This window comes from Hypanus sabinus, chromosome 4 (genome assembly GCF_030144855.1).
Source record: "Hypanus sabinus isolate sHypSab1 chromosome 4, sHypSab1.hap1, whole genome shotgun sequence".
Classification (NCBI taxonomy): domain Eukaryota; kingdom Metazoa; phylum Chordata; class Chondrichthyes; order Myliobatiformes; family Dasyatidae; genus Hypanus; species Hypanus sabinus.
The window spans coordinates 12,002,025-12,017,304 of NC_082709.1; the positions used below are offsets into that span (position 1 = coordinate 12,002,025).

The 15,280-nt window shown below is 40.4% G+C and overlaps 1 protein-coding gene across 2 annotated transcripts in view; it reads right to left on the bottom strand.

The window, feature by feature from the left end:
- Nucleotides 1-773: 773 nt before the first annotated feature.
- ttc21b (tetratricopeptide repeat domain 21B) overlaps nt 774-15,280 on the bottom strand; it is a 116,075-nt gene continuing 101,568 nt past the window's right edge. For both annotated transcript variants that reach the window (XM_059966424.1, XM_059966425.1), the window contains exons 29-30: nt 10,870-11,500; nt 774-1,332 (exon numbers count right to left, since the gene is read on the bottom strand). In XM_059966424.1, coding sequence (XP_059822407.1) covers nt 11,423-11,500 — 78 coding nt within the window. In that variant the 3' untranslated portion in view covers nt 774-1,332; nt 10,870-11,422. The remainder of the gene's footprint in view (nt 1,333-10,869; nt 11,501-15,280) is intronic.

The window sequence follows — 15,280 nt, forward strand, 5'->3', positions numbered from 1 at the left end:
ATTTTCTCCAACTATAAGGGAACAATATACAGAAGTAATCTTACAGGTAAAGGCACAAAGAAGAGACAAAAATTACAGAATACAGTTGATGGGTGTTTGCTTTTAGTATGGAACTGCAAATGTAGTTTGGAAGATAGGTGGTGTGGTAGGATTTTGCTCAAACATGCAACAAGGTGAAGAGGCACAGTGGGAATTTGGGATGGAGACGGAAGATTAATGGCTTGGGGTGAATTGTTTTTTTAATGCAATTGGACTAATAGTTCTCCAACTCCCTGCTCAGCTTTCCTCTTCCTGTTGCCCTACTGTTGAACCACTGAGCCTGCAGCAGTGCCAGCTTACAGTATGTATAAAATAGCATGCCACGACCTGTGTGAACATACTTTCTACACTGTCTCGGAAAGCACTTCTAACTTGTCTTGGCAGGCAATTCATTGCTTCAGGGCACTAATTGATTTTAGATGCTGCTAGGTAATTATTAGTTTATGGCCTTCCCACCCCAAACAGGGTGATTACGCAGTGGTGACAGCAGCACAGAGTGGTGTAAAGTGCCCTTTAAACTAAGCAGATCTCTGCTGCTTTGGCTTGTTTTAAGATCGAGGGTGCGGCAGTTTGCCTTGGGATAAAATCATCTTGGCTGCTGGCTGTACACCTCAAATCAATCCAGCTGTAGTTGCAGATTACTCATGAATTTACCACTTGGAATTCCTGATGATTCATAAAGATCTAGAGATGCTGTTGTGAAGCCTTTAAATAGGATTCTTGCACCATCATGATGTCCTTATCAGAATCAGGTTTATTATCACCAGCATATAAAGTGAAATTTGTTAACTTAGCAGCAGCAGTTCAATGCAATACACAATCTAGCAGAGAGAGAAAAAATAATAAATAAAAACAAAAAATAATAATAAATAAACAAGTAAATCAATTACATATATTGAATAATTTTTTTAAAATGTGCAAAAACAGAAATATTGTATAGTAAAAAAGTGAGGTAGTGTCCAAAGCTTCAATGTCCATTTAGTAATTGGATAGCAGGGGGGAAGAAGCTGTTCCTGAATCGCTGAGTGTGTGCCTTCAGGCTTCTGTACCTCCTACCTGATGGTAACAGTGAGAAAAGGGCATGTCCTGGGTGCTGGAGGTCCTTAATAATGGACGCTGCCTTTCTGAGACACCGCTCCCTGAAGATGTCCTGGGTACTTTGTAGGCTAGTGCCCAAGATGGAGCTGACTAGATTTACAACCTTCTGCAGCTTCTTTTGGTCCTGTGCAGTAGCCCCTCCATTCTTGGGTGCAGCGCTTTTTTTTTGCTGTATGCTCATCAAACAAACACAACCTACGATGCACAACACAGGTAAATGATGTCAGGCAGCAAACACAACTGACAGGCAAAACGACAAACATGTTTTGACGAGACCATGTTGGTGCTCAGTGGGCCAGCAGTTTATTAACAATAAGCTACCGACCCATGCTCTGTTTATTGTTATAATCTGTAATTTGAAACACTGACAATGTAAATATGTTGAAGCTCTGAAATGTTTCAAATTATAGTATGTTTATTATTTAGAAAATTTATGGATTATTTTCATTAAGACATAATTAATTACAGGATATTTCACAATTAACATAATTTCAATATTATAGTAACATCATATAAAAGAAAATTTCAGGTATGCGGAAACAAAGGCTATGTTCAGAGGAGCATTGCTGATACTGTGCAGCCACGCATCCGCACAGCTTAGAGGGTACACTGAGGTGTAAGTGTGCTGTACACCTGCAGTGTGGCAACTTAGGTAGCAGAAGGAGACACAATATGCAAGAGAAACAACTATTTTTTTCAGTGTTTTGTCATGGGGTTCCCATTATAGGAAAGCATGATGCCAACAGTTTTCTGGAAATGCAACCTCTCTGTAATGTAAAAGAGTATTGTGTATCTCAAAGAACTCAGTGCATCACGAGATATGAAATAGAAAAAAAATGTTACGATTCTGGAAATCAGAAATTAAGATTATAAAAGGCTTGAATCACTCAGTTGTTCAGGCAGCATCAATGTAAACAGAAACAGGGTTAAATTTTCAGGTGTAACACCTTTCGCTAGAACTCTTCAACCTGAAACATTAATAGACATTGCGGTTGAGAATTATTGCCTTCAGTAAAGGATATTGAAAGGCCTATCTCCACTGTTCATCTTTGCAAGCAAATATTGCAAAGGAGTCTGTGGACATGACTGGCATTAAGTTAGGTATATTGATACTTGAAGGAATAAGCGAAAAGTGATCCACTGCAAAGAAAATAGCTCAAAGGGACAGCAGGTATCACACCACCATAGTCCTGAGATCAATTCTTACTTTGATGCTAATTGTGCCAAAAAGAATCTGAAGAGAATTGAAGGATATGAGAATAAATTGCAATTTTACAGGGAAATCCTCCAAGAGGACCACAACCTTATTGTGGTTTGAGGCTTTTGTTCCTCAATGACCCAGAAAGCTATGCTGGCTGGAGTCAGGGCTCTGTGCAACTTTGGGTAGGGTCACCAAAGCCAAACGGATCAAAGGGTAGAGGCTAGATTAAGAGCGGTCCACTGATTCTCCAAGTTTAGGGGTTCATCTCAGGGCTAACAACCCCTGACTGGTCAAATAAAAACGTGACAGAAACAGCAATGATGAATCTTTCTACATTTGAGGGTGACGGTATTCCCAAGTCCCCGAAGTACAGAGGAATGAAAAGAGGATGAGTGGGACTAATGGGATTGCTCCCTGAGAGGTCTCATAGTCTTAATAGGCCCAATCGCTCCCTAGTGTACCAGGAAAACAATATGGCAGATATACTACTGAGTTGAAGGCTTATGAATGATCCTGGCCATTTTCTCAGTAAAAATGATTGAGAGGCTGAATAGTATCAAGATGGTCCCTGAGCAGGACAGAAAAGAGAAAACCCAACTGCGCATTAGCAGGAAAGTGACACAATTGATACTGGCAGAGTCAGAGACCTCTGACACATGGGCAAGTCTACAGGCACCATATCTGCAAGAGAGGAAATAGGGGCTATTTCAGCAAATGCTATCAGAATCAGGTTGATTATCATCAGCATGTGACTTGAAATTTATTAACTTAGCAGCAGCAGTTCAATGCAATACAAAATATAGAAGAGAAACAAAAATAAGAGAATAATAATAAATAAATAACGAGACATATATTGAATAGGTTAAAAAATGTGCAAAAATCAGAAATATTGTATATTAAAAGGAAAGTGAGGTAGAGACCAAGGGTTCAATGTCCATTTAGGAATCGGATGGCAGAGTGGAAGAACCTGTTCCCGAATCGCTGTGTGTGTACCTTCAGGCTTCTGTACAGTGAGAAAAGGGCATGCCCTGGGTGCTGGAGATCCTTATTAATGAACGCTGCCTTTCTGAGACACCATTCCCTGACGATGTCCTGGGTATTTTGTAGGTTAGTACCCAAGATGGAGCTGATTAGATTTACAACTGTCTGCAGTTTCTTTTGGGCCTGTGCGGTAGTCCCCCTATACCAGATGGTGATGCAACCTGTTACAATGCTCTCCACAGTACATCTATAGAAATTTTTGAGTGTATTTGTTGACATGCCAAATCTTTTCAAACTCCTAATGAACTATAGCCACTGCCTTCTCTTCTTTATAACTACATCGATATGTTGGGACCAGGTTAGATCCTCAGAGATCTTGACCCACCCAGGAACTTGAAACTGCTCACTCTCTCCACCTCTGATCCCTCTTTGAGGATTGGTATGTGTTCCTTCATCTTACCCTTCCTGAAGTCCACAATCAGCTTTCATCTTACTGACACTGAGTGCCAGGTTGTTGCTATGGCACCACTCCACTAGCTGGCATATCTCACTCCTGTATGCCCTTTCATCACCCTCTGAGATTCTACCCACAATGGTTGTATCAGCAGCAAATTTATAGGTGGTATTTGAGCTGTGCGTAGCCACACAGTCATGTGTATGTAGAGAGTAGAGCAGTGGGCTAAGCACACAACCCTGAGGTGCATCAGTGTTGATTGTCAGCGAGGAGGATATGTTATCACCAATCTGCACAGATTGTGGTCTTCCAGAAGAGCAACAAAAATAAGAGAATAATAATAAATAAATAAATAACAATAATAAATAAATAACAATAGACCATATATTGAATAGGTTAAAAAATGTGCAAAAATCAGAAATATTGTATATTAAAAGGAAAGTGATGTAGAGACCAAGGGTTCAATGTCCATTTAGGAATTGGATGGCAGAATGGAAGAACCTGTTCCTGAATCGCTGAGTGTGTACCTTCTGTACAGTGAGAAAAGGGCATGCCCTGGGTGCTGGAATCCTTATTTATGAACGCTGCCTTTCTGAGACACCATTCCCTGACAATGACCCAATTGCAGAGGGAGGTACAGAGGTCTAGGTTCTGCAACTTCTCAATCAGGATTGTGGGAATGATGGTATTAAATGCTGAGCTATAGTTGACGAACAGAATCCTGACATAGGTGTTTGTGTTGTCCAGGTGGTCTAAAGCCGTGTAAAGAGCCATTGAGATTGCTTCTGTCATTGACCTATTGTGGTTATAGGCAAATTGCAATGGGTCCAGGTCCGTACTGAGGCAGGAGTTCAGTCCAGTCATGACCAACCTCTCAAAGCATTCCATCACTGCTACCAGGTGATAGTCATCTTGGCAGCTCACATTATTCTTTTAGGCACTGGTATAATTGTTGCCTTTTTGAAGCGTGGGAACTTCTGCCTGTAGAAATGAGTAGTTGAAAATGTCCTTGAATACTCCCGCTAGTTGATTTGCACAGGTTTTCACAGTCTTACCAGGTACTCCATCTGGACCTTCTGCCTTGTGAGGTTCGCTCTCTTTAAAGACAGCCTAATGTTGGCCTCTGAGACAGAGATCACAGGGTCATCGGGTGCAGCAGGGATCTTCACAGATGTAGTTATGTTCTCGCTTTCAAAGCATGCATAGAAGGCATTGAGTTCATCTGGTACTGAAGCATCGCTGCCATTCATGCTATTGTGTTTCACAGAGTCAACCTGCACAGCTGGTTTGAGCATCCTATGCACTCGGACCCCAAGATCCCTCTGATTCTCCACACTGCCAAAAGTCTTACCATTAATACTATATTCTGCCATCATATTTGACCTACCAAAATGAACCACTTCACACTTAGCTGGGCTGAACTCCATCTGCCACTTCTCAGCCCAGTTTTGCATCCTATCAATGTCCTGCTGTAGCCTCTGACAGCCCTTTACACAATCCACAACACCTCCAACCTTTGTGTCATCAGCAAACTTATTAACCCATCCCTCCACTTCCTCATCCAGGTCATTTATAAAAATCATGAAGAGTAAGGGTCCCAGAACAGATCCCTGAGGCACCTCCATACAGAATATGACCCTTCTACAGCCACTCTTTGCCTTCTGTGGGCAAGCCAGTTCTGGATCCACAAAGCAATGTTCCCTTGGATCCCATGCCTCCTTACTTTCTCAATAAGCCTTGCATGGGGTACCTTATCAAATACCTTGCTGAAATCCATACACTACATCTACTGCTCTTCCTTCATCAATGTGATTAGTTACATCCTCAAAGGATTCTATCAGGCTTGTAAGGCATGACCTGCCCTTGACAAAGCCATGCTGATAATTCCTACTCATATTATACCTCTCCAAATGTTCATAAATCCTGTCTCTCAGGACCTTCTCCATCAACTTACCAACCACTAAAGTAAGACTCACTGGTCTAATTTCCTGGGCTATCTCTACTCCCTTTCTTGCATAAAGGAACAACATCCGCAAATCCTCCAATCCTCTGGAACCTCTCCCATCCCCATTGATGATGCAAAGATCATTGCCAGATGCTCAGCAATCTCTTCCCTTGCCTCCCACAGTAGCCTGGGGTACATTTCATCCGGTCTTGGCGACTCACCAACTTGATGCTTTCCAAAAGCTCCAGCACATCCTCTTTCTTACTATCTACATGCTCAAGCTTTTCAGTCTGCTGCAAGTCATCACTACAATTACCAAGATCCTTTTTCATAGTGAATACTGAAGTAAAGTATTCATTACAACACACGCAAAATGCTGGTGGAACACAGCTGCACTATAAGAAGCACTGTTGATGTTTCGGGCCAAGACCCTTTGTCAAGACTAACTGAAAGGAAAGATAGTAAGAGATTTGAAAGTAGTGGGGGGAGGGGGAAATGCAAAATGATAGAAGACTGGAGGGGGTGGGATGAAGCTAAGAGCTGGAAAGGTGATTGGCGAAAGTGATACAGAGCTGGAGAAGGGAAAGGATCATGGGACAGGAGGCCTCGGGAGAAAGAAAGGGAGGGGGGGGGAAGCACCAGAGGGAGATGGAGAACAGGTAGAGTGATGGGCAGAGAGAGAAAAAAACCAAACAACTAAATATCTCAGGGATAGGGTAAGAAGGGGGAAGGGGCATTAATGGAAGTTAGAGAAGTCAATGTTTATGCCATCAGGTTGGAGGCTACCCAGCTGGTATATAAAGTGTTGTTCCTCCAATCCGAGTTTGGATTCATTTTGACAGTAGAGGAGGCCATGGATAAGACATATCAGAATGAGAATGGGACATGGAATTAAAATGTGTGGCCACTGGGAGACCCTGCTTTCTCTGGCGGACCAAGCGTAGGTGTTCAGCGAAACGGACTCCCAGTCTACATCATTAAGTACCTCTGCTACTTCCGCTGGTTCCATACACACTTCCCCACGGTCACACTTGATAGGTCCTATTCTTTCACGCCTTATCCTCTTGCCCTTCACATACTTGTAGAATGCCTTGGGGTTTTCCTTAATCCTATCTGCCAAGGCCTTCTCATGGCCCCTTCTGGCTCTCCTAATTTCCTTCTTAAGCTTCTTCCTATTAGCCTTATAATCTTCTAGATCTCTAACATTACCTAGCTCTCTGAACCTTTTGTAAGCTTTTCTTTTCTTCTTGACTAGATTTATTACAGCCTTTTTACACCACGGTTCCTGTACCCTACCATAACTTCCCTGTCTCATTGGAGCATACCTATACAGAACTCCACACAAATATCCCCTAAACATTTGCCACATTTCTTCCGTACTTTTCCCTGAGAACATCTGTTCCCAATTTAAGCTTCCAATTTCCTGCCTGATAGCCTCATAATTCCCCTTACTCCAAGTAAATGTTTTTCTAACTTGTCTGTGCCTATCTCCCTCCAATGCTATTGTAAAGGAGACAGATTATGATCGCTATCTCCAAAATGCTCTCCCACTGAGAGATCTGACACTTGACCAGGTTTATTTCCCAATACCAAATCAAGTACAGCCTATCCTTTCATAGGGTTTTCTACATATTATGTCAAGAAACCTTCCTGAACACACCTAACAAACTCCACCCCATCTAAACCTCTCACTCTAGGGAGATGCCAATCGATATTTGGGAAATTCAAATCTCCCATCACGACAACTCTGTTATTATTACACCTTTCCAGGATGTTTCCCTATCTGCTCCTCGACATCTCTGTTACTATTTGTGCAAACAGCAAAAAGCAAGTGAACACATGTTTTGTGTGTGTTGTTTGAATTTCCAGCATCTTCAGATTTCCTCGTGTTTGAATAACACATGTTGCTTGGATTTCCAGCATTTGCAGATGTTCTCTTGTTCAGGGTCTGCATGATAGAACTAATTAAACTATCATTTTCCATAACTATTATGGAGACACAGTCTTTAACCTTGCCTGCCACTGTATGTCAGCTGAAGACTTTTTAGTATCTCACCCAGTGGCTTCTGGATCTCCTCAACATACAATACTGTGACCTTCCCAAAAGAATAGTACCACAGAATATGTGACTTGATTTAATCAGCAGCCATGATCATTGGTATAGATACACAGGTCAAGTTAAATCATTGCTTCATGCCCATGATCAACTCCATTACTTCTCTGCATTTGAGGTGTTGAGCAAGGCTGAAATTGACGATGAGGAGAGTGGAGAATGGACGATGTTCAGCGCTGTCTACCCGCGTCTGACTGGTCTTCCTCTCCCTCTCGCTAGCTGCTGATGGAGGAAAGTGCAGGAGTCTTGGGTTCCATGTTGCAAGGATTGATTGGCGAGGCTGTGGACTTGTTTTGACGATCTTGGTGCATGTATTTCTGGATTCTGGTTTTTTTGCTGTTTTTAAGCAGTTTGATTGGGATGATCAATGTGGTTTGGGGTACTTCAGCAAAGAATGGCTCTGCGTGTGGCCCACAGTGTGCTAGCAGCACAGCACTGAACTGAACCAAACGGTATATGACTGGACTCCGGGTTTGACATTTGGTATTCTATGTGTTGCTCACTTGCTTTTTGCTGTTTGCGCAATTTGTTTTATTTTTCACGCATTGGGTGTTTTATGCTTTTTTGAATAGGTTCCATGGTGTTTGTTTCGTGCCTGCCTGCAGATGGATCTCAGAATAGAATTTGACGTTAGATTTTACTATACTGAATTTTTGAAAGTAAGTATTTAAAAATTCATTTAAAATCTTTGTTTTGCACAATAAATTGGAGAGCACTGAAAGATGTGGAGGAGGAGTAAGACCTTGCTGTCAATGGTCTTAAGATAGCAGGACAGGTAGATAAGGTTGTTTAAAAATATTTATCATCTGTTTTTGTTTAGTAGTTGGGACATTGTGTCTAGGTGGCATACATATACTATGCTAATTATAATGCATATTCAGAAAGACATGTATTTACCTCTTGGTTGCACAACATTCACTAAAATTGACCAAAATTCTACATGGCAGGCTGTGAGAGACCATAAAACTATTTTTAACGAACCTTGAGAAATACAGACCATACAGTGGAAGGAAATGCTAGAGTCCTTTTTATCCTCTGTCAAGACTGGTAATCTGCATCGGATGTAGATAATCTCAGAGCTCAACATAGTAAATTTTCAGTGAAAGTTTAAGATAGAGAACTAACTGGACTAATCAATTTAGGATGCATGGCTTTGCAAGGGAGACTCAGAAAGAGTTGGCATCGATTGTCACAGACGAGATTGGGTTCTATGAAAAGCAGGATTTGGATGCAAGGTAATGCAAAGAAATTACAGACAGGTGTGAGTAATCTGTACCAAAGGGGTCAACATTGTGTTGAATTGTATTCAGAATTAGGATACAATGTTTGTTAAGTCATTACAGCTCAAGCACTGCAACAATCTATGGTACTTTATTAAAAGTTTGAATTATATCTTGTACTTCTACAGTATATCCTTTGTAATTTTTAAAATATTATTATTTTGTTTGTCATATTTTACCTTACATTTTGTACATAACTTATTGTCAAATAGCTTGTAAGTATTTTGAGTTATGCTGCTCTGTGTGGGTTGGCTAGCTTTACCCAGTCTGGTTTCATGACCAAAAAAAAGGATGACAATTCTTGTCATCAGTAAACAAGAGAGATGTAATTTTGTTAGAGAGAGTGCAGAGCAGATTTAGGATTGGAAAATGTTAGCTAAGGTGAAAGATCTGACAGGCTTGGGTTATTTTTGTAAAACTTATAAAAGGCTGAGAGGGTTTATTTGAGTGGTATATAGTTATGAGAGTGTATGGGGTGTCTAAGAAGGAGGAGCACCTCTGGTGAAAGGGTTTGTCGTGACCATTCCACGGAGTTCACTCACCTTTGGTCCTCACTGGAGACTCAGCTCTCGCCTGTGGCTCTGAGAGACTGTTTGCATGCAATAGCGGCCACACCCTGGTACACTGCTTCGACAGGTGAGGGTAGGCAGAGGCCTCACACCCTGGTGAGATAGCGATAAGCCTGTCTCGCATGCAAAGTCAACTCCAGCAGACGGGGCAGATGAGATATACAGTGAGATTCAACGGCCAGGAAGGCAGTACTGCAATGCTCCAAGGAGAGCAGAGGGCATGTCATGGTCCTCCACTGCAACAAAGTTTGTAACGCTTGTTCATACCACTGGACCCAGACTTCTGAGGCCGAGAGAATGGAACTACCCCAATGCAACAGCTTTTACACTTTAAAAACATTTTTGCACAGGCCATCTGTCATTGTCCAACACGATGGACAAACACCATATAAGTATGAGAGGGTTAGATAGAATAAGTTGGTTGACTTATTTCCCCGAGATGAGTGATCAAACACAAATAGGAACTGTCTTAAAATAAATGCTAGAAGCACAAGAGAAGAGGAAAGATTCCCCCCCCCCCCCCCCACACACACACAAAAAAGGGCAGTAGCAATATGGAACTCAGTACCTCAAAAAGTTGGTTGGGGCTGAAATCCAAGACTTATTCTCGATCAGCACAGACACAATGGACTGAATAATCTCTTGTTGAAATTTTCAGTGAAGGTATGAACTAGATTTCTAATTATGCTTCCACTGTACTTAAATGAATTTGTAGTAATGTGGTACTGTACCCATACCTTTAAATTGTACATTTTGTATATCTTCGGTGTATCCAATTAGCAAAAAGTTCCCACTTCACAACAAAGTTTTCTGAGTTTATTCTTGAGGATGAGTTTAAGTGTTTCTTAGCTTTTTCAAAAATAGTTAAATTGGAGTCTGAATTCTGAATTATTTTATTTAGATATGTTTCATTCATGTAATCTTAACAATTGTTCCCTTTTTGTAATTTTCCCAGTTTGTCTCACACTAAACAAACTCATCAAGAGGAAGAATTGGCTATTGAAAATAGAATTACTTTGCATTGTTTCTGTTTTGTTGTTTTTGATAATCATAACTTAAGATTCTTTATCTTTTAAAAACCACATTCAATCATTTTTGAATGTTTGAAAAACCATATATTTTTTTTAAAATAGAAAATATTTTGGTAGTTTTTATACAAACTATGTATCAGCTAATTTAACCAACTTACATGGTGTGGAGAGATGATTCTTCCAGCCCCCTCCACATCCCAAATGCATATACTGCAAAATTCTTCTTCTTCTACAAGAACGTTAAAACAGCAATTTTAGTTTCTAGTCTTGGATTTAATATTTATTTAACAGTGAAACACAACATACATTCTTTGGAGTTTAACTTCTTCAGTATAGATTGACCTTTTTATCAAATGCTCAAGACACAAAACACTAACATTACAGATTGACTAATTTGTGTTCAAAATATATAAATTATGATCAACAATAGGATGAAATGCTGATTACAAATTTTGGGGCTTGAAAAACTAACTCTAAGAAAATCACAAAAAAGGTGTATAGGGAGGATTGGACAGGAAATTTAGTGGTTACACATACCTTTTTTTAAACTACCAATATAAAAAAGAGAACATTGCTATAGAAAACAGATATAAAACTGTTTGTGAACTATAAAAAATGAAAATCTAAATATTGAAAATTTTAAGTTATAATTTGTACAAGATTAACATGTCAAATATATGCATCCATAATGTTAAGGAAGTAATGTCAATACTAAGAACGTAGAGCTGTCCGAGCTTTGTCAAGAATCTCTTTCCTCATCTTTGGGTAATTGGGATGGGCGCCTAATACCTATGAAAGGAAACAAAATAGAATAGTTATAATTATCTGTTATTTGAGAAATTCTGCAGATGCAGTTTATGCAAAGCAGGACCTCAAAAGGTCAGGCAGCATCTATGGAAATGAATAAAAAGTCTAAGTTTCAGGCCGAGACTCTTTTCCAGAAGCAGAAAGGAAGGGGAAAACACCAGAATAAAATGGTGAGGGAAGGGGAAGGAGGATAGCTAGAAGGTGATAGGTGAAGCCAAGGTGAGTGAAGATAAAGGGCTGGAGAGGAAAGAATCTAATAGGAGAGGAGAGTGGACCATAGGAGAAAGGAAGAGGGCATCCAGGGTGAGGTGACAGGCAAGTGAGAAGAGGAATACATAGGTGTGGTAATGAGCCTGGATGAGTACATGGTAAAGAGTTGGAGGGCAGCGGAGTTTTTATTTCTTGGTAGTATCACTTTATAGGTGTCATGGCTTGGTAACGATATTAGTTAACACTAACTAATTGCATTTGATGTCTTACTCTTTCCCTGAACTTGTCATTGAGCCTGAAAACAATTTCATATTGTTAACAGATTGAATAAACTTACTATTCTAATCGCTCAGCTTTTCACAACCATCATTGATCTATCTATGTGCAATCCAATTCATTGGAATGGGTTTACTGAGATTCAATTTATTGGTATTATAGGCATACATACAGAGGATATAAAAGCCTTGAAAATCAGCTTTTTGCTACAGCAGCACACTACACAAATTTAAAGAAAAAAGGTAAAGTTCCTCTCTATGTCAGGTAGCAACCTTGTCACTTCTTTAGCGTTTGTGTGATTTATCAGGCTGAGTTGTTAGCTTGACACTCAACACAGCACAGGTGGAACTTGTGGAATGAGCTCGCTGGATTCAAACCCAGGACCTATTGTTCCAAAGTCCGGGTGCAGATGCCCACCACCACAGACACTCTACATAAAATGAAGACAAAAGTTAGCATGAACTTAAATTACTATATAACTTACTCTATTACAAGTAACCCATATCAATTCTTTAAAAATCTTTGTTTAACTGAATTTTTTCTCTATTTGCAAATGTTTTTAATTAATATCAGAAGATTTTTAAATGATTTTATTGCTGAAATCTATTTCACTACTATGAAAAGGCCTTTGGCAGCATCTGTTAATGGCCATCAGGCAGTCTGACACTGGGACTGGTCCTTGGATTCTGCTATTTGAGACATGGTCACTCCTTGCACATCACTCCACTTAACAAGACAGTTGTGTAAGCCAGACTGTAGCTACAAAAGGTTATTGTGACTGTAATAGTTGTATAGGGGAAAATAACGAAGTGCCTTTTTCCTTTCTTTTTAATAAAACTCTCCAATGTCAGCAATGAAAGGACGATTTTATCTAAAGGATAATAAATAAAGAAACCCAGGGCTCCCTCTTTCCCAGTTCCCTTCATCCCACTCTCAGCAACACCTCTAGGACGTGATATAATAAAAATAAGAGATTATTAAGGAATAAAGAATGGAGTAAATCAAAAAATATGGTTGAGTTGTTAAGAACAATGGGGCATTGATGCAAGATTGAATGCAATATGATTTAGCATAAAGGAGACTTTTAATTAAATTTGAAGAAAAATCAAATTCAAAACTATGAGGTGCCAAGGGACTTGGGAGTCCTTATGCAGGATTTCCTGAAGGCTAACTTGTTAGTTGTGTTGGTGGTAAGGAAGCCAAATGCATTCATTTTGAGAGGACTAGAATAGAAGAACAAGAATGTAATGTTGAGGTTTTATAAAGGCATTGGTCAGAGCACACCAGCAACATTTGAGCAGTTTTGGGCACCTATCTAAGAAAAAATGTGGTGGCATTTGAGAGGGTCCAGAGGAAGTTCATGGGAATGATTCTGGAATGAAAAGGTTAAAGTATGAAGAGCGTTTGATGGTTCTTAGCCTGAACTTGCTGGAGTTTAGATGGATAAGAGGGGATCTCATTTAAACCTATCAAATATTGGAAGGTTTGGATAGAGTGGATGTGGAGAATGTTCCATTAGTGGGTGAGTCTCGGACCAGAGGGCACAACCACAGAACAGATGGACATCCATTTAGAAAAGAGATGAAGAGGAATTTCTTTAGTGAGAGAGTAGTGAATATCTAAGGTATTTTTTGCCACATACGCCTGTGGAGGCCAAGTCATTAAAGTAGATTTAAAGCAGAGGTTGATAGGTTTTTGATTAGTCAGGCTGTCAAAGGTTACGGGGAGAAGGCAGGAGAATAGGGTTGAGAGGGATAATAAATCAGCCATGATGGAACAGCCAAGCAGAGTCCTTAGAAGAATGGCATAATTCTGCTCCTATGTCTGAGCACCTTAAATACACTTGTGAGGCTAAAACATTTAGTTGCAGAGTAGCTGGCTAAACTAGAAATGTTATCAATATTCAAGATTATATTGAATAGATGAAAGAAGAGATTAAAGGGGAATCAGAGTAGAATTGGTAACAATAATTAGAAATAGATAAATCCATCATTCACCACTATTTATTTCTAATTAATGTTATAGCAAAACATAATTTAAAAAATTTGCTTATCTATGCGATCCTGGAGATTAAAAAAGAATCAGCAGTGGCATCCTGGGCCACTTTGAGTTCAAAATACATTATATTTCAATTTTAGAGTCTAGAAAGAAACTGAGGAATGGTGGAGGTTCCAGGGATGGGGTAAAACCATATCTGGGATTATTCCACAGAGAAATTTTAATTTAGTTATAGTTAATAAAGACAAAGTACTTTCTTTTCAACTATATAAAGAGGTACTCCATCAATGTTTAACTGGAATTAAAATGATTGTTTTTAATTAATTGACAACCAAAATGAGGACTATTTCTTTGTAGGAAGGGGAGGGGTCATGCTTTTTATATAATTGATTTATTATGAATCAAATCAAAATCAAGAATCAAAAGATCAAAATCAAATCAACACAAGCATAATTATCATTCAAACCATACATGGATATAGTCAAATGAGGCTGCATTCCTCTGGGGCCTAGATACACAACATACGCTCAAAATAGTGAGAGAGGAAATAAACACACATTGATATGCAAGAAAACACATGTATAATCCAAGACCCTGAGTGGTACAGCATCCGGCAATCCAGCCTGTCATTCCACTGGTTGAACACTGGAGGGCAGCACTGACAGGAGAGGCCAGCCCCCAACTGAGCACGGATATTATGCCACATTGCCTCCGGTGTCTTCCCACCTGGGCAGCAGCAGCAGGCAAGGCTGTGGCTTGAGGCCTAGTGCTCACTATGACTGAGACCACACTACTGCCTTGTTGCCTGTCTCCCCACCAAGTACAGGAATCAGGCCTGCAGCATCTTACATTATCAATGTCCAACTTGGTCTTGTGATTGCAAGGGAAATGTCCGAGACAGTTACTCATGGTTAACTGCACACTGCTTTTATGCACCAACTCCAATGTCTTCAAGTAGCAGCAGCAGCAGCAGTATGGTCTGCCCCAGATCAACTCCTCTGAACACTCTTCGGCCCATCCACCAGCTTCTCCTTCTCCAGCCCTAGAGCCAGCTTCTCCTGCTCCGGCCCGAGAGCCGGATTCTCCTTCTCCGGGCCAAAAGCTGAATTCTCCTTCTCCGGCCCGAGAGCCGGATTCTCCTTCTCCTTCTCCTGCCCGAGAGCCGGATTCTCCTTCTCCGGCCTGAGAGCCGGATTCTCCTACTCCTTCTCCTGCCCGAGAGCCGGATTCTCCTTCTCCGGCCTGAGAGCCGGATTCTCCTACTCCTTCTCCTGCCCG